The sequence below is a fragment of the Rhodnius prolixus genome, unplaced genomic scaffold, assembly GCF_049639745.1.
Source record: "Rhodnius prolixus isolate KJV_2025 unplaced genomic scaffold, Rpr scaffold_3, whole genome shotgun sequence".
Classification (NCBI taxonomy): Eukaryota; Metazoa; Arthropoda; class Insecta; order Hemiptera; family Reduviidae; genus Rhodnius; species Rhodnius prolixus.
Window position 1 is genome coordinate 53,655,444 of NW_027411603.1, and position 20,826 is coordinate 53,676,269.

The following is a 20,826-nucleotide window of genomic DNA, read 5'->3' on the forward strand; positions in this document are numbered from 1 at the left end:
TTAAAAACTATACTATTTCAGACAAAATTAAATGTAATCTTATCTTCGCTGTTTGCAGTACGGGTTAGAGCTTAGGATTAGCAAGTGAAAATCGAATCAAGTTTTCTTTTTTCTTTCGGTCAAAGCTTTCGCTTTTATGATTAAGCTCGGCTATGGTTAGCGTCTTACCCGGCATTTGGGACTTTTCGATTTTGGAGGACCTCAAGACGTTTCTCCTCCATGATAACTCCATTTCCAACTTTGTCACGATCACAAATTCCCTTCTAATTAACGGTGAGAGAAAATAAAACAAAAAAGCAAAAAACAAATGCAGTTAGAAGCTTTGGACTTAATAAACTTCTTTCTCTTCATTACAATGCCTCAAAAAAAAGCTCTAACTTGAATACACTGTAGCATTGCAACTTACGACTCCCAAGTTCGGCCACTCAAGTTTGCTAATAATAATCAGCTTAATATAATTGAATATATAATTTTAATTAAAATATCATCATCATCATCATCAACAAGACAGGAAGTTCGGCACAGTTTTCAGTAATTTTGTTAGTCTTGCCGGTGGCAGCGCCACCACAGTTCCGCTTTACAAGGGTAAAATTAACTTATCTTCCTCTATGTAAGATCCGTGACAGTCTCTCGAAGGCCGGCTCTCTAATTCAATTACAATCTCTTAACTCGGCTTTAATTCAATGTGAGCAATACGTTGGAGGGGGCGCGCATGGCTTCCGGTATGTGAAGCTGGGTTTTTTTCCATCCGTCTAAAATATTGTGAAATAAAGAATGGAAAATCATTTAAACCCTAAACTGTCTCTTATGGTAGTTACATTAATCCAGTAAACCTCCAGGCCCATCTTAACATCCTTGAACCCTGCTTCCGTAACTGGAGAATAAAGGTAAATGGAAATAAATCCCGCTGCATATCCTTCACTCTCAACAGAAAAATACTCCCTCCAGTATACCTCAATCACACTCCTATTCCTGTAGCGGATACCGTTCGTTATCTTGGAATATACCTTGACAAGCGACTCACGTGGAATCCACATACTAGACTCAAGCGACTTGAACTAAACCAGAGATATCGAATGCTCAAGAGACTACTTGACAAACGGTCGAAACTGACTCTCACAAACAAGAAACGACTGTACACAGCCCTACTAGCTCCCATCTGGACTTACGGACTTGAACTGTACGGAACTGCTAAGCGTTTGAACCTAAACAGAATCCAAACCCTCCAGTCAAAAACCCTTCGAACCATCACTGATGCACCCTTCTACGTGAGCAACCATACCATCCACACCGATCTGCGAATCCCATTTGTGTTTCTGACCTTGCCCAGTCTCGCTACATGAAATTCCACTCCAAACTTTACCAACATCATAATCCCTTAATCAGCAACCTGTCCTGCACTAACCTCCTATCAAATCCGATGGCCTCGCGATCACCTGGCCGAGAGATAAACAAGGTCATCCTTCGAATTCAATCCATTCGGTGTTTTACTTTAACCGACTTATGATGGTCATCGTTGGATGGCCCTCGTTCAAGCTCTTCCTGTGATTTTATTTTATTTACTTATTTATTTATTATTTTATCTTGTTTTTACTTTATATATTACTTTATTTTTTGTTATATATTTCACATTTATGATGTACAATACGCTATCACATTTGCTTGTTGCGTTTATGTGATACGCAGTTGCGAATTTAAGAATAAGGGGGGGAAAACCAGGAAAAGAACTGAGTGGAAGAAGAAGGATGAACTGGGAAGCAAACTTGAGGAATAGGGATGAACTGGGAGGCAAACTTGAGGAAGAATGATGAAAAGGAAGGTGAGAGATAGTCTTCATGCTTGAATAAAGGCCAAGAATGACCGAAGGCTTTCTGCAAATCTTTTCCACTGTTTGCTGGAAGAGGAGACGAACAAAATTAAGAATGGTACCAAGCGATTGGTGAAATTCTAGCGGAAGCACTCGAGCCACTTTAATTTCTCTTACTCCAGTAATCTAACCTTAAGGAGCCACAGAACCAAGCTCCAACTCCAGATATAGAATGTTTTCAGGAAATTTGGTTTAAACAGAACATACTTAGCGGCATAAAATGTCTACCGAAAAATGCCGAGAGTTGCCGGCTAAATTACGAGATTTCGGCTACCGGAAGTGCGAGTCTTAAAGTCTTTTCTAGTTTCCTATAACAGTACACTTTCTTTAACACTGCATCAATTGTATTTCAGTATAAATTCAAGGTTCCAAGAAAATTTAATTGAAGTACGTAAGTTACGATAACAGAAGTGGTATTAGTATCCGCGATATTGTTCTCTACTTTTTGTTAGCTTGGTAACCCGCAGGTTTACATCCTGGCCCACGTCTTTCTACATCTCATGCTGAGCAAGCCCTTCATTGTCGGTACCCAAGAGTTCTACTCAATACCCTGAGTAGAAGTTAGACGGAAATCCTACAGGAAGGTGAAGACACTAAATTCTCTAAGAAATGGGGCAACTTATATTTATTAACACAATAAGGTAGAAATGCTTTGCGGTAGAACATACACACACTCACACAGACACTGTACAGACACAAATACAAAGTGGCTTATCTCTATAGAGAGAGAGAGAGAGAGAGAGAGAGAGGTTTTTGGGGTTTGATGCGGGTGGCTTAGAAACTAGCCTCCCCAATTCAGTCGCCCAAATACCAAATAGCACTTGGAATAACTAAGCACAATGTTCTATGAAATGTGGTTTTACAGCTGTTCAAACAATGTGTAATTCCCAGATCGAGAAGGTTATAAGAACGGGGGTGGGGGCAGAGGAGAGGAGAGCATGCCCATTTAGTTTCTACCCAAATAACTAACCTGCTCTTTGGTAGCCTTCTCGCCAGGAATGTGATATCAAATTATTTTTGTTATAAATTTTCTTGTGGTTATTTATTGTCAGACACTGTTAGTAATATAACATGTTCACTCACATGACTTCCTTCTTCCGCAGCTTCACTTCCGGTAAATCGATCTGCTTTAAATTTGAAAATTTTACTAAAACATTGTAAATTATCATTAACATTTTATTTAGCAGGGTATTAGGCGAAGGGCCCATACATTACAGTAAGATTAGAAAACGGGACGGGACCTACGCCCCACGACACCGCAGCCACTAGAGGCTTATTGTGCCCTTACTTTACACTAAATAGCACTCTAGAGAGAACCCTTAAAGTGAATTCCCCTGGGGAAAAATGACAAAGATTAAGGAGTAGATGAAGGAGGAATGGAATTAGAGGACCTTTTTTTTTTGAAGACACCCGTTAGAATTCTTTTTCGAAAAATATCACATAAACGGAATTCAAGTGTAATTGCACGGCCGTTATTCGATTTGGACCAAAAAGGGATGCTGATAGAAAAAGAAGTTTTTTTTTATTTTTTTTTGGCATTGGCTTCCGCCATACAGCCAGCATCGTCTAGGTGCTTATCACTAGAATATCACTCACTCTCCATTCTTACTTATAAATACATTCGCTTCACACATTCATCCCTCTACTATATACAACTATTTACATAAACTACAGCTACTAATGGATGGATCAGTACTCTATATTCCTGCCATCCTTATAGCTTAACCGAAATTAAAATCACGTAATCCTTCTCTAAGCATTTTAAATACACTCATATTTCATTGCTAGCTCTGCTACAGATTTAAGCACATAGATGTTGGTGGAGAATATTATGTCTTCGTAGCGAAATGGTGCATCTAAATACCTGTATATGTCGTCAAACATTCGTTTCCTTTCTACTTCATGACGTGGACATATCCACTATTATATTGTCCTGAAATCCTCCTCCTCATTGCAATCTACGCAAAGAGGAGAGGACCTTTTGTTGATCCTGTGTAGATACGATCCGCACACCGCGTGGTTCGCTCTCAGCCTGCTTATTGTCGTAACAACCCATTTATTAGTGACAGTTCCCTTAAACCATGGTTGTCTAGGTAACTGATCTGCCACAGTTTTATAGAATCCTCCCTTTATTACCATTACTGTAATCTGTCTGCCATTTTTGTAGTGCTGCTTTTGCAATTATACCCTGTTACTATTTTACAATTTATTAGCGCAAATCACATTACATTTGATGTTGCACTTAGTCTTAGAGCACGATAAGAAAAAAACTTAAAGCTCTTGGCCTGTGGCAGTCCAGGAGCTTGAAGGAGGGGAGCTGGGAAACATCTCCTGAGAGGGCGAACTATTGTTCCTATCTTAATGAGTATGACCAGTTCGTTGTTCCAAAAGATGTAGATTGTTTCAGCAAGAGTTATGCCTACAAAAACTTAACCGCCCCAATTACAGCTCCTACAATTTACAGTTTTGTTTTTCCAACATTTTGTGCTTTGTAAACAATGAGTGTGAGTGTAATATTAGATAAAAACTCTTAGATTGAGTAATTTTATGGCCCATTCTCGGATCTCCGTCGCTGATAACAGACTGAGTAACAGAATTGAGCAAAATTGGAGCATTCTTTCTAAAAACAATCTTAGAACAATATCAGCAAGAGTTTGCGAAGTATGTCCAATGGTATAATCTATTATAGAATAGAATAGAAAAATTCTGTATTTCGTGTATTAACGCATTACAGGGGTTCTGTGCTAAATACTAAAAAGTAAATAATATACATTAACTAAAATAAATTGGCAGCTGACATAATAACTAAAATAACAGTTCCAATTCCAGTTAGAGAGAAAAATAATGATAACAATAATAATAAATAGAAAATAATATTAAAACAATACAAATATAATAATAATAAGAAATACCAAATAGTGCTCTCTACATATAGTTCTAAATAGTTTGTTCCAAATGAATAGCTTTCAGAGCTACTATTCATTTAGAATAAACGATCTTATTTTGAGGGCTTCAATAATAAAATCAATTATAGAATATATTAGAATTAATATATTAATTATTAATTCAAAAAAACAATACTTGTCAGTTTTAAAAAATAATGAATAATGTACCAAAATACTAAAATCCAGACAGAATTGCAGTTCAGAGGTGATTTAATAGAATTTGACTTACGAAATACCGGAACTTGACTAGCGTTGCCTAGCAACGCGCAACGGAAAGCTGACCCTGTGTTGCAGGTTACGTCCTTTTTTTCCAGCCAATGGGGCGACAAGCTTCATGAAACTTGACCCATTTTGGACGTCCAGTCTAGGCTGCTTACTTTTAAAAATATTAATTTTCTTGTAGTATTTCAACCCCCCCCCCCTTAGGTTTAAATTCATTTAGGATTTGGTCATTTTTAGAGTGTGCAGGAACATTTGTTTAAAGTACTGCACACTTTAGTTAGATTCTACGGAAATAGCCTCCTTAGGATAGCCTAACATATATACTTGAAGCGGATAAGTCGTCGTGATTATATACTCGTACATGTTTAGTGGAAGCCAAACCCAAAGTACATTATTTTAATTGATTGATTCTTGACAAAATGTGAGTTTATGAATTAAGGGATGGTACCATCGGCGAAACCGCATTCCCCCTCGTCGACCAGATCGATGATGTAAGAGGGGAGTGCGGTCCGCTTTCGATAGCCTAGGCTCCACCTTGCCTTGCTGAGCAAGATATGTGTGTGGCAGCCCGATAGGACAATAGGGTACCATCCCAGCTCTAGTGGCCTTTGTATGAGAAAAGAGAAAATGTGTGGAGGGCGCTAATGGCCAGAGACGTCGATGCGCCGGAGAAAAAAAAAAAAAAAATTCTTGTAGTTGAAGGAAGATGATATTTCTAAAAAAAATTCAGTTTCTTATCGATTATTGATTGGCGTGATGCAGAGATTCGTAATTGTACGCACAATCTTAAACACAAAGGGTTGAATTATTTTTTGTTTGGTCACTAAAAAGATATCGCTCGAGGCGGAGTTAGAATGGCGATAAGTTGGAAAACAGAATATAGTTTTTCTATTTCCTGTAACATTGTTTGGCCAAGGCCCAACTCCACTCTTTGGACAAGTGTTTTTCCAGCTGCCTACAAGATTGGTTTACAGTTACATTACTAAAAAACCTTTGTGTTTTTACCCTAAGACCATTCAAGGCTGTATTCTTCTTTTTATTCTTTTTATTTTGCCCAAATACTTTAACATTGAAACAATTTTAATGCAATCTGATGTAAAAATTAGGCCAGCAAGGATCGTCTGGAATATTGATCGTAGAATCTGCTTGTTTACCTATTTAAAAACCGTTTCCAACCTAGAGAACAAGAAAGTTGAACTCGAGCCAAACTGTTGTCAAATAAATCTTTTGGACAATTGCAGGTCAGCCAGCCTCTGTGTATTTGTTTGCGTTACAGATTTGAAAATCGCCACGACTCGGCCTGTGGTATTCATTGTTTGCCTCATTTTGGGCCGATATTTAATGACCCAGGATGTGCCCAAATAAATAAAGCCGGCTCGTACTAACTAACTTGGGTGATTTAATAGTTTAGAGTAGCCAGAATGGTGGTGCTCTGGCCGGCAATAAAACGAAATAAATGTCTTACTAAATGTTGTTTGCAGTGTTGTTAAATAGTCGACCTCAATTGTAGTTGTGAGTAGTGGCTTTCTTTTCTTTATCTACCGCACTTATAATGATTTCAAAAACCATTTACTTAGGGAAGCGCAGGATGTTACAGAGTCCTCCTTAATTTGTAATATAGGTTAAAAACTATATTTTTATAGTAGCCGAGCGGTTATAGGCTAGACCCGCAAAGCTAAGATGTATTGTTGGTTTAGTGAGTTCGATTCCCTTGGATTTTATTTAATGGTTAATATGAGAAATTTATAGTAAAGTATGTTAAGCGGTTATAGGCTAGATCCGCAAAGCTAAGAGGTATTGTTGGTTTAGTGGGTTCGATTCCCGGTCTAGGCATTGGATTTTATTTAATGGTTAATACAAGAAATTTATAGTAAAGTATGTTAGGCGGTTATAGGCTAGACCCGCAAAGCTAAGAGGTATTGTTGGTTTAGTGGGTTCGATTCCCCCGGTCTAGGTCTTGGATTTTATTTAATGGTTAACATGAGAAATTTATAGTAAAGTATGTTTGCTAGTCGCCTCCGTCCACGACACCTAATTTGGTAGTTGGACGTAAAGCCCGACTGAAAGATATAGGCAATTACTTTACTTTACTACTTTAATATAGGTTAAAAGCTTAGTGGAAAAAGATGATATTCTGGACAAGATTCACCGAATAAAAGTGACTTTTTAAGTCAAATTACCATTCACTGGAACTGGCATGGATGTTACAGACTGAGCCATCCTTACTTCATAGAATAACTCCAATAATCATCACTGGAAGAAGACAGAATTCCAGCATAGATCGATAAAAGTTATTTTTAAAGTGAATAACTATTTACTAATGCTGGGATGGATATGGCAGAGTGGCTACTTACTCCACAATATAAGTTTAATAAAACTGGAAAAAATTCGGAATTCCATCTAAAACAGTCCAAAAAAAAGGCCAAAATTCAAAAGAGAAATCTTCAGGGTCCTGATAATCTAGAAATGAATCCGGGACAAAATCAATTGTAGTCTCCCAGTTCAGTCAATCCGCGGTTTTACAATCCGCATTTTACTAATAATTAAAAACGTTTTAAAAACTAAGTTGGTGTTGGAATTGCAATAAAAGTGGGATTATGTGTCAATTCGTTCTAGAATTATTTTTATTAGCTTGCAAACAAGAGGACGCACAAAGTGAGGATTACAACGTGGAACTAGATTCTACTTAATAAATAGAGGAACTTAGCAGAGAGAAGTGCTTTATCTTCAATTCAGCTGTCCAGACAAATGGAAGGCAATTAAATGTTAAGGAGTTAGAATTAACATTGTAGATAAGGACGCCCTTTACCTGGAGACCAGCTGGAACAGATAATTCCCTATTTCAGCCACTGTTTGAATACAAAATCCAAAGACATTTCGATGGGCGGAAATCTCCATTCAAACTTTATTACATTTGTCAAAGAGAAACGAAGATTGCAGCATTCTGACGGCCAAAACAGTCTGAAGAATTACTTTGCATGCTGGTTTCTTTGAAGGAACGTACCCAATTGGCTTTCGGTTCGTCTAAGTTTCTACTTCTTCTTATTCCGTCACCTACTTTTATGGCCAGGGCTAGTAAAGATATCGCCATTTTTTTTTTGTTTAGGCGGAGCTTAACGTCCAACTACCAATTAGGGCTTGTGGGCGGAGGCGGAACAATTTTTTTTTAACAAATAAAAAGTAGACACACCCAGCATTCGAACTGGGCGGCAACTTTTCATTTCTGATTTATGATAAATACATAATAAATAAATTGCACCTTCACAAAACAGTCACAAAGACCTCTACCGATAAGTTTATAATCCAAAAAAATCCAAAATCCTAAGACTACGCATGCGAAAGATGAATAGCTCTTTCTACAACGGAAATGGCCATTTTCTTTAAGTTTTCCACATCTTGTGAGCTTGGTTTTAGCAATAGAAAAGAAACCCTATTACTAACATACTGTCAATATCTGGAAAAGTTGGCTGGCTTAGAAAACTCATTAAAAGTGATTTTCACTTTATATTTTCTTCTAATATTACAGATTTTTCTTTATTAATTTTACATTTACAACTTTATTAATATTGTTAATTAGGTTTTCTTTATTATTTGTTTTATTTCTATATCTACAATTATTAATAAATATTTCTACCTATTAGCAAACGTTTCGCTACATTTTGTCTCAACTTAGTAAGTTTGGAAACCGCAAAATTTTCGTAAAAATGAGTAGTTCTCCGTGACTTAGAGGCTGAACAACCTCTAGCCTACATCTGTTCAGGCTTCTTTATGAAGGAAGTAGTTTCAAAATAGACTTTGAAAATATGAATGAAGTTAACAAATGGATCAGATTGCAACACTTTAGCTGTGAAGTAATTCTTCTTCTTCCACTTATTTAAAAAGGAAGGAATAAATTTTGTAGCTAAAAAAAGAAAGTCAAACGTAAGGAGTAGAGGATTTTATTTTAAGGCAATCGGAATATTGTGGATCCGCAGCATCCGGGCCTTGAATAATGCATGCTGATATCTCACACTCTTGCCAGAAAGAATACCATCAGTGCTCTGGTCTTGGAATAAATGGAAAGTATCTCTGCAGAAAGAGAGTTCGGGAGCTATCAGCTGTGATTCTAGGATTGAATCGTTTTGATTTTGCTGATTCCTTTTTCTGCTTCCTCAATCTTATTAAGGAGCCAACAATTCCATGCATTCACACCACTTCCTCAATCTCTCTCTCTCTCTCTCATTCAGCATTATACAAGTCCAAGCTAAGTCTACTTATTAGCTGAAAACGTGGCGAGTGCCCACAAAGTTGAATATCTATTGTTGGTTTAGTGGGTCGATTCCCCCCAGACTAAGCCTTGGATTTTATTTAATGGTTAATATGAGAAATTTATAGTAAAGTATGTTAGGCGGTTAGAGGCTAGACCCGCATAGCTAAGATGTATTGTTGGTTTAGTGGGTTCGATTCCCCTAGTCTTAGGCCTTGGATTTTATTTAATGGTTAATATGAGAAATTTATAGTAAAGTATGTTAGGCGGTTAGAGGCTAGACCCGCATAGCTAAGATGTATTGTTGGTTTAGTGGGTTCGATAACCCTGGTCTAGGCCTTGGATTTTATTTAATGGTTTCTTAGAAATGTTTCATTTACTGTTGGCAGTATGTTATCGCTGTAAGATCGCCGCGTCACACAATGATCAATGACGAAGTGGTCGAGGAAGTGCTGCGTGGTGAACTGCAGGCCGCGCAATGGGCAGTACCCAGGACCTTGAAGATTTTCATCTCTTCCACCAGAGACGGTGAGTACATACTCATGATTAAATAACTGAACATGTAATCTTAAGCAAGTTGCATACATCTCATATGTATTATCCTTTATTTAACCACTTTTGATTCTGGCATCACTGTAGATGTTAAGGGTCCATCCCCTTAATGGAGGCAGTATTGAAAGGGAACCACCTTGGCCAATACGCCAGCTTTTTCATTACCTGGATTCCATCATGTCTAGGAGCTCCTAGTTTTGTCTACCTCATTCAATTAGTCTTCTTCTGCTCTTTCTAACCGGCTTTATTGATTACTATGGCTTTTCCACGCCTTTTAAAACAGCCTTTTGAAAGTCTTCAAAGCCTTCTACATCAGCACCATTATTGTAGAATTTACTTTCAGCTTATTCACAAAGAATACGTTGTAAAAATAAAACACATAATAGCGCAACCAGATTAAACGGTTTTACCTCTAAACTCCAATTGTAACGATCCAGAAAAAAAAGGACAAATTGTCCTCAGACATTTACACGCACCCACAAACCATTTTAGAAACACTTTTTTTGCACAGGAAACCTCAAAATTTTGGTTAAAAAAACGGTGTCAAAAGTTTGATGTGATCGCATTACTTTCTCTTGTCCGTAGTAAGAGAAAATATAATGGATTACATTTTTGTTGATGTTGCGGACTTTTAACATGTGAATTCACAGGTGAAAATCTAGCAGAGCTGACCTAAATTTTCTAGTGAGGTCCCAAGTGAACAAGTAGAAGATGTAGAGAAAATAAACTAATGGCGGCTGTACGCGTAAGATCAAATAATTAATCTTAATAAAAGTGATGGAAAAAATTCTTTAGCGGGCGAGAGCCTCTATTAGCGACGCTTGTGGGCAAGACTAGGTGTGGGAGCAGATCCTGGAGCGATCCCTTCTTTGCAGGACCTACAGTGCGGGCAACTTCCATTTCTTTAATTACTGGTGTAGCGCCCCATTTGGTTTGATCCCGACAATATGCTCGTCTTTCCCATTTCCTGCAGTTTCATAACCGCTCTGCTCTTAGTCCACTCTCTGATGGAACCTTTTTTTTTGCTATTTATTGGTTTTTAGGGCGAACACTCCATACACACACATCACTGTCATACGGAGCTTTTCTCCACCTCTAAACGAAACCAGTTTTATTGGAGCTTTAAAGTTATAGCTCTTATATTACTTCAATGATCGTAAAAGTTTTCTACTATCCTTATTTCTCATGGTTTCCTGTACTAGGATAGATTAGACTCGCGGTTCTATATATGGGAGGAAGTTGTAGCCACTTCTTCTTGGCGTCTTGCAGAATTCCAGCTAAACATCACCTACAACCCATCACAGTATTAGGATTCTTTACAGTATTAATATCCGGGCAAATTTTAGTTCAGCCGAAGTAGGCCGGAGAATGAAGGATGGCCAGCAGACCATCCATTGGTTCAAAACAGAGCCTTCGAGGCATTAGGCACTCTTGTCAAAGTAAATAGCTTTTCTTAGAGCAGGGGTCGACAGACTATTTTAAGTAGAGAGCCATTTCTTCTTAAACAATTTTAATAAATCTCACCAAGAGCCACAAGGATGATAGTGTAAACAAACTGTGTAGATCATTTGTATTCATAAATTATTATTTTATGATATTCAATAAAAATTTAAAGGTTTTATACATTTATTTGCACATATTGCAAAGTAAATAAACAAATAAATAATAACTAAACCTGTGTTTGAATGAAAATGGCGGCAGTCCTATATATTACGTACTGTATTTTAATATAATTCTATTCAATTTCAAACCAAATCTCATTTAAAATTCTTTTTGAAAAAATATCTTTACTTTAATAAATGAAATTTTCATTTGTTTCAATAAAATTGAAATATACAATTTATTTTGGACAGGCTGAAGAGCCACAAAATTTGGATAAAAGAGCCGCATACGGCTCGCGAGCCGCGGGTTGCCGATCCCTGTTCTAGAGTAACGCGGACTTGGGGAAGCATAAATTTCTCTAGTAATGGTGGTATATAGCTACCAGCTATTGGAAGAGGCTGGAAATCTTCAACTACTCCAAATAACTGCACGAAGAATAGCTAACTGGAATCCAGCTAGACTATTTTAATTACGGTTCGTCTTCTTCAGAATATCTAGAGAGATAGAGAGTCTCTGCTAGAAGATAAAGATTTTTATCAAAGATAACTCTGAAAATCTAAAAAAAAAAAAACACTGTAGCATTAGGTGCGCATGTGCAGGACTAAGAGAAATTAACTACTGAAAATAAATACCGGTTTTACAACAATTCTTACAAAATTTGCAATTGACGCTAATAATTCTCTGTTAACAGTTTTAACTCAATTTTAAGCTTCTACTCTACTTGGCGCTTAGATTAAATCCAAGATTTTATTAAGGGAGATTGCCAAGTTCTAGCACCTGGGAGAAGGCAAGGTAAAAAGAGTGTTAGCCAATAATCAGATTTGTTAATCGCTAATTGGCAGTGATTGTATTCCGTTACCTGCATCTCACAATCTATTTATACCCTAAAGGTATCCTGTTGAACATTCAGGGAGCACCCATTTTCCCCAGTTATCTACTGGAATTCCACCAGGGAATCGCTGGAAGTAAAATCTGCAGTGAATGACTCACATGACTCTCTTTTCTCTTACTCTTTTTTCATCGCTTTCTCTCTCTTAGAATTCCTTGAAAGAGTCTGAACCAAATCAATGGAATCTTTTAATTAATTTCTTCGTAACTCTCTTTTAAAAAATCTATAAAAGCAAGAGGATTTAGGCAACATCCTTGTCTAATGTCACATTTGACGCAAACCCTTTTGAGGTGCTCTAACATTTTGTGACTTTTATGGACCATATTCAATCCCAAATGTACACTCAGTTTTCCATTTCCAAAATGAAGTAGTATTTCTTTGATCGGTCCAAAAAACTTAAGTCGAATCTAAGAAACAGGTACTAAACACGTTTTCTTTTTCCATTAGCAACGTACATCCTGCGTCAAGGCCGTGGGGCTATAAGGAAAATTGTAGGCTTATTAACCGGCCATTTGCAGGCTCAGAAAACACATGATTGCATGGGCCTGGCAGATGCCTAGCCTTTGTAGGTTCTGTCAGGAAGAAGAGATGGAATCGGCACTGCACGTGTTGTGTCAGTGTGAGGGGCTTGTCAAGGGCTAAGGATGTTACTTCTCGGGGGAGGAAAAAAACCAAGGCCTGAGGAACTTTACTTTAGGAGTTGCTCTCCAGAATTAAGAGTCTGAGTAAACAGACGGGTCTGGAGGACGAGCTCTAAAGTCGGGGAGCCACAAATAGACCCAAAGGGATCGCAGTGGCGTAGGCCTTGAGGCCGCCATAATCTAATCTATTCTAAGCTAACGTACATCATGATGGCGAATGTCATATCTTGGAGTCTTCTTACCAATCTTTGATTTTGGGATAGTTATTCTTTTCTTCAACCTTTGTACCAAATATCATTCCCAGGCGCTTTTCATTTATCGACTTTCATAGAATTGGGATAATTACGGGAAACTCTGATCACCTGAGATATCATTTCAGGCCAAGTTTAGAAGATCTTTTCAACTGTATACCTATTTAAGCATCTCAAGCGTGATGATTTCATCCTGAACTGCAGAGTTTACTTGCAATCAAATTGTAAGATCAAATTTGGTAAGAGGAAATCGTGTGAATCTTTGCACCCAGATTATTTTTAAACAAAATTCAAAAAGGCCACAGGAAGTTGAATTGAAAAGGAAGTAGCAAAAAATAGAGCCGCCATTAAGTATTTAGATTTATTTGCACTATAACTTTGCAAAGAGGTGTGTTTGCAGTTGACAGCGGCTGGCTGTATTTTCTTAGAATTTCCCTCTCAGAAGAAATGGCTCTAGTTTTTCTTTATACATAGAAAAGCGTCCATTGAAGTAAAATGTGAACATTAAAGCGGAACATATTTTGATATTTACTCTTTGTAAACAGGCATATTAAACGATTTAAACTATGTTTCCTCTCTTAAATTTTCCTTTTTCAAGAAAAAACAAATAATGTTTTCCCTGAGGAAATCTTGTTACAGACCAGGGATAGTTAAACCCTAAATCCAGAAATTCTATGCTGTATATAGTGGTTTGTAAAATAATGGTCTTCGAACGCGAAACTGCTTCCAAATTTAATGTGACATTTAATCTTCATTTTGTTTTTGTACTTTGTACAATTCAACAAAGAGATTGTTGCTAAGACGGTTTTTGACGGCCCATCTTTCACCAGAATTCCACATATTTCGACATTGAACCACAAATAGTAGCTCTAGTGTTCTAGTGGACTTTGAACCACAAATAGTAGCTCTAGTGGAATTCTGCTCCCGCTGGAAGGGTGTCCTTGATCCATGTAAAGACATGTTCTACAATACCAGGCAAAGCGGATTGATTGCACATCTCTCTCCAACGATACTCAGCCTCCTGGAGCATATTGTACTCCTGTTCCATCAATAACGTGAACTCCTGCTAGCCTCTTACAACATAAAAACTAATCTAAAGTGGAGCTTCCCTAACTTGCAACTACTACCACAACTTTCCTACAACCGTAACTTACAATCAGAACATTAAACTACCATAAAGTACGAGTTTATGCTTACAGAATTCTATTGATAGCAAGCGAAATGCTTGCTGCTACTAAAATATATACACGGAGAGGTTTTATTGCTGCTCCAAGTTGAGGTTAACCCGTGAAATGATGACGACCGAGGATCAATAATGTTATGAATACAAATGAAATGTAACATCTCAACTTCCCCCACCCCACTCCCCCGCCCAAGACTGTCTAAATCTTTAGTTTACCCTACTTCCTGTAAGAAGAAGCAGAGTAATCGTGCCGCAGGTTTCCGGTTTTTTCCCGTAAGTTTTGTGGTTTTTATTTTCTACTTCCAGCAAATCTTTGGTTGTGCTTAAGAGCCATTCAACTCAAAAAGAAAGAGCAGCAGGAAGCTTAGACTTTGTATTTCCGCTTGAGTATCACCAAGTAAAGAAATCAAAGTAAATTCCTTATCGACCGGATGGACCAGTTGACTGAATTTTTTTTTATTATTATTTTATTTCGACAGATTTCCTGGCAACGGCTTTGAACACGCTTTCTTAAAACTTGGCAACACTGATCGCACATCCGTTGTTCCACATCTGTAACATTACTACACGAATACGTGATTAATTGAATTCAACTCAAGTGATCTTTTAGTGTAATTATGGTTCAAACGTTTATGTGTATAAATTGTGAAGAGTGACGTCAGCAAAGTTAATCGTGGAAAATTCAATTTATAAACAATTTAGACGCCACATGTGACGTAATAACTGTTTTTTTTTTTGACCAAATCGGCCAACCGGATGTACCATTTTAGTTACTTGATTTTTCAGAGTTTAAAAAATGGCATCAACGATTTCCTTTAAAACTTCGTTTAATAATTGCATGTATGTAACTTATATACTACTGAGAACATTTTCACATAGAAATGCATTTAAGGGCATTTTCTGGGAAGAATGGAGGGGGGGGGCAAAAGAAGGACCCTTCTCATTGAATCTTCATTGGTCACCCATCCAGGTACTAACCACGCACGATATTGCTTAACTTCGGTGATCGGACGAGAACCATCGTATTCAACATGGTATGATGGCCGTTGTACGACTTGTTGTTGAAATTTCTAACTAAAAATTCCTAGTTGCTCCCCCCCCCCCAAAAGAAGAGTGACGATTACAGGACGATCCTTAATTGGCACTAAAAGGGTAATTCGAAGAGTTCAATTTGAACTTGGACCCTAATTGTCAGGCCTATCTTGATATTGATATCATTGGGATTCTGGAGGATCTTTGACGTCATGCTTTCCTCAACATTGTCCTTACTGTATTTTTTTTTTAAATCATCACATTTCCCTTAGAAAACCTAATTACGTGAACCGCAGCAAGAGTTCACCACAGATATTTTACTGTACGTAGGTTTTCTTAGAGAAAACTATTTAGAGCAAGGGCTCTGAAAGTACTTTACTAAGTTCCAAACAAGTCTGTTGTCGTTTTAAATTACCATCTTGAAAGCAGCGTCTCCACTAAACTCTTACTGCCCCAGTCAGACGAATATAATGGACTTGGAAAGAGAATTCACCTTCCAACTTAACAAGTATGTTTAAGTGCTATCTTCCCAGTTGATAATGTAAAATATATTTTCTTATCATCGGTGAATGTCAGCAGTTAAACTTTATTTTAGGCGTAACTGTTGAGAGTGATTTCATATTGATTAGAAACCGGATTCTTGTCTCTCAATTCCAAATTCATGATTAAACGGAAGTGTCACGGTCTTTCTTACAGTTTTTGGAATTATTCTTAAAAATTAGCTTCATTTTATACCTCCTTCCTCGCTTCTATTCAAAACGTTTTTAAACAATAAATAACTCTTAGTTTTTGGAATTATTCTTAAAAATTAGCTTCATTTTATACCTCCTTCCTCGCTTCTATTCAAAACGTTTTTAAACAATAAATAACTCTTAGTTTGTAGAATGTAGATCTTGAAAATCGTTGTTATCAATTTGCCAAAAGCCTTTAAAGCGGGTGAGTGTTCTTAAATTGTTTCTGATCTGATAAGGAGGTATCTCACTAAATGTGGACGTTATAGTTTGTTTTATCTACAATCAGGTGACTACAACAGTGCTGCAGTCCTCTTCATCGCAAATTGATTCTATACTAGTGTCTGTTCTATAATTAATTGAGGTAAGATACGTACGTATCTTCTGTAATTAAATTTTCTTAAATGAATCCTACATTCAATGCCATCAAGTTTAAGGATTATAGACTAACAGAATGGCAATCATGATGAAAGGAATCTGCCTCCCACTTGTCTAAGCAACTTTACTGATAAGTTGAGAATCTCATCCCAAATAGCATCTCATGATTCCAACTATTTTGTGCTCAACAAGACTTCAGCATTGCTCTGCATTACCACTATCAGCTGGCATTTTACTCCAAGCACTTTTCAGCTGGCACTTTACAGTTGGCACTTTACAACTAGCACTTTACAACTGGCACTTTACAGCTGGCACTTTACAACTAGCACTTTACAACTAGCACTTTACAGCTGGCACTTTAGAGCTAGCACTTTACAGCTAGCACTTTACAGCTGGCACTATTTGCGTTACAATACTACAATGATTATTTCCGGCAATTTTTTAATAATAAATATTCTAATGTTTGAAAGAAATGAATTAAAACGCCCTTAAATAATATTAATTCTTTGTATTATGAAAAGTATCCAATAGTTGAACTTTACCAATAAGTAATTTATTGTAGACATGGCCACTGATTAAAAATACAATTTAATCATAAATTTAATTGATTACACTTTTTTAATTGACTTGCAATTTTTTCTTAATTAATAGTTTTATTCAGAGAGAATGTGTCGTATCCCGTCAACATTATTATTAAATTGATCTTAATTTTTATTATGCAATTCTAAGTTACAAGAAAATTCAATTACATTCGTAAATTATGGTAAGAAAAAGTCATGTGAGTATTCATAAGAGATTCTTTTCATGAGAAAGTAAAGTGAAACTGTCGAAAACTAATCTTGAAAATTGAGAATTTTTTTTTTCGAATAATTTATTAGCATTATTTCTCAATATTTACGTAAAGATTAACATTATTTCTAAAAAGCACAAAATAAGTTAATAAAATATGAGAAAATAATAAAAGATTTAGAAAAAATAAGTGAAAGGTATTGGAAGCACCATTGTTAGTACGCTTTGGCCCAGCCCATAACTGGCTTTCATTGGACGGGGCGTGGTTACACTAGAGGTGGGCATGACCCGCCCACAGTCTGCAACCGTACTACGCTCTGATTGGCCGCTACTTTAAACGTAATAATTTCAATGAAATAATTAATTTAAAAATTTTATTCCAACATTTCTCCCATAGGTATTTGATAAACTTTCGAATTAAGCAAGAAAAAAAATTCTCTTAAATAAAAAGATAAATAATATCTTTATTGGAATAATACTTAATGTTTTACCCAATTATCGTTAACTGAAGCAAAAAAGTTGAGAATTTGTATTGTTTAATCGTGAAATAGATAAAAGAGAAATAGGCACAATGTTGACTTGTAAGCCGCCATTATGTGGGCGGTAAGCTTACTTAATACTCCATAAGGTGGAGAACTCTAGTGGCAATTTCTGTAAACATAAATGCAGTTTCTACAATTCACATTTAACCATGTTGAAAACTCACTAGAATTATATAGAACTATCTTAAACTCACATTTAACCATGTTGAAGACTCACTAGACTTATATAGAACTATCTTAAACTCACATTCAACCATGTTGACGACTCACTAGACTTATATAGAACTATCTTAAACTCACATTCAACCATGTTGACGACTCACTAGACTTATATATGTTAGAACTATTTTAACTCACATTTAACCATGTTGACGGCTCACTAGACTTACATAGAACTATCTTAAACTCACATTTAACCATCTTGACGACTCACTAGACTTACATAGAACTATCTTAAACTCACATTTAACCATGCTAACGACTCACTAGACTTACATAGAACTATCTTAAATTCACATTTAACCATCTTGACGACTCACTAGACTTACATAGAACTATCTTAAACTCACATTTAACCATGTTGACGACTCACTAGACTTACATAGAACTATCTTAAACTCACATTTAACCATCTTGACGACTCACTAGACTTATATAGAACTATCTAAAACTCATATTTAACCATTTTGACGCCTCACTATACTTATACCGGTTCACCTTAAACTCACATTTAACCATCTTGACGACTCACTAGACTTACATAGAACTATCTTACACTCATATTGAACTTATTTTTTATCGCATTACATGTAACCTATTTATGTATCAGTCCATTATTTTGTCAATCTATCTACTACTCAACTCCATGTTGGAGATGTAAGTAATTTGAGCTACCTCTTTTTCACCTTTACTATTCCACTCAGGTGGAACCTCGTTTTGTAGGACGATCCTGGATTAGAAAGATCTCACTTAAGGCTACATTATTCAGTTAATTTGTGAATTGATTAAATTTTTGCTCATCTTATTGTAATCATTAGAGAGTTCGTGAAATTACCAACTAGATAAGTCCCCAAAGGCTAAGAGTCTTAACCTAAATAAGTCCCTACTGCTCCGTATTTATGCTCACATCCTATCTTCACGGAAAGTTATAATGTTATATAAAAAAGAACATGATAAAACAAAAAAGGAAAAAGAAAGAAAATTTTATTAATGATGAAGTAAAATCCTTATTTAATAACATCCCCGAACAATGGGCGAGATAGGAAGATTCAGGATTGAGAATTGTAAACAGGACACTTGAGTAGTGAATGTCAATCTGGCTATTGTATCGATAAGGATCACTCTCGATAGTGAGACAGTGTCAATGAGCGAGAGATGGGGCCACCGATCGATAGATAACTCTTTTTTTTCTCTCTTTTTCATTCTGATCTTCCTAAAGATCCAGAGAATAAACTTAGGATTAAGGATAATGAGAGTATTGTGGGTTTTAAAAAGATATTTGTTCCTTCCGAATGATATTTTTTTTTTATTTAGATGAAAAACAGGGTTCTTTTTTTCCTAGATTTCCCTAGAACTATTAGTTTTGCGAAAAAGAGGTATTTTTGTAAATCGATCTTTTGAGAATAGGTGAAATCAGCACATCTAAAAAGCAAAAAATCACAGTAAGTTCTAATTTGATTGAAATTTCCATCCCTCGGACCAGTCAATAAGAAATCGAAAATGCCATTGCACTAGATCGATATTTTAATTTTTTGAGTACATATATCGTCCAACGACTCATACCAATTTACCGGAAAAATGTGAATTCGAACTGAGCGAGTGGTTGGACGTTCCTCTAAAGTCCTATTTAAGTATTAAGTATGAACTTACTCGTAATATGGCATTAATATGGCACCAAAATTCCAAGTTTCAAGAGAATTAGCTGACCGGAAGTGCATAGAATATTCAGCAATTTCTCCATAAATAAGCCGGATGTGCTTCTGATTTCCTCCTAGTGAGAATTACAGTAAGAGTAAATCGTTTCAGAGCTTTTAACTTTAGACTATTTCCCCGATAGCAACATGAAACTTTACCTCTCGTCGAATCTCTGCAGAGCAAGCTACAAGCTAATTGGCTGCTGCTGCAGAATGTTGCTGTAGAATTGCCTACAGAGGTCTCTCTAGTGTAGTATGGCATTAAACCCATTAATAACAAAGTTAGCCTAGTGTGTAATGAGATGAAATTGTGCACAATAGTTCACATAATGTGCACGTAATGCGCTACAATCAGTATACTACTAAAGCACATATCTATTCCAGCCCATTAATTTTTATTTGTGCCTATTTGCTGATCTTATTTTGGTTTTCTAATTTCAGTAATAATCATAATGTGAGTGGAATACATACTCCGGACTTAGTTCTTACCAAAAATAAGCTAAACGTTCTTAATATTGCTTTTAAATTTTGTATCCAATTAAAATCACGAAATAAAACTCTACTAACAAATCCAATCTTTTGTTTGATAACTAGATATCAACATCCCAAATTATTACCCAGAAAATTTAACAATTCTGCTGCTTATCCTCACATGACTTATCTAAGCGCAGTTTATAAATTAAGTTAGAATCTGGCTGCCAACACTGCTGACTGCAATAGTGAAAATAAAGTAATTATCTATTTTTTCAGGCAGGCTTCACGACCAACTACCAAATTAGATGTCGTGGACGGAGGCGACTAACAAACACACTTTACTATAAATTTCTCATATTAACCATTAAATAAAATCCAAGACCTAGAGCAGGGGAATCGAACCCACTAAACCAACAATACATCTTAGCATTGCGGGTCTAGCCTGTAACCGCCTAACATACTTTACTATAAATTTCTCATATTAACTACTAAATAAAATCCAAGGCCTAGACACCAGGGAATCGAACCCACTAAACCAACAATACATCTTAGCTTTGCGGGTCTAGCCT

The 20,826-nt window shown here is 36.4% G+C and overlaps 1 protein-coding gene across 3 annotated transcripts in view; it reads left to right on the forward strand.

Annotated features, from left to right (window-relative positions):
- Window positions 1-20,826, forward strand: part of LOC141453613 (protein qui-1) — a 199,634-nt gene that overhangs the window by 52,094 nt on the left and 126,714 nt on the right. For all 3 annotated transcript variants that reach the window (XM_074127038.1, XM_074127040.1, XM_074127039.1), the window contains exon 2: window positions 9,670-9,808. In XM_074127038.1, the coding sequence (XP_073983139.1) occupies window positions 9,703-9,808 (106 nt within the window). In that variant the 5' untranslated portion in view covers window positions 9,670-9,702. The remainder of the gene's footprint in view (window positions 1-9,669; window positions 9,809-20,826) is intronic.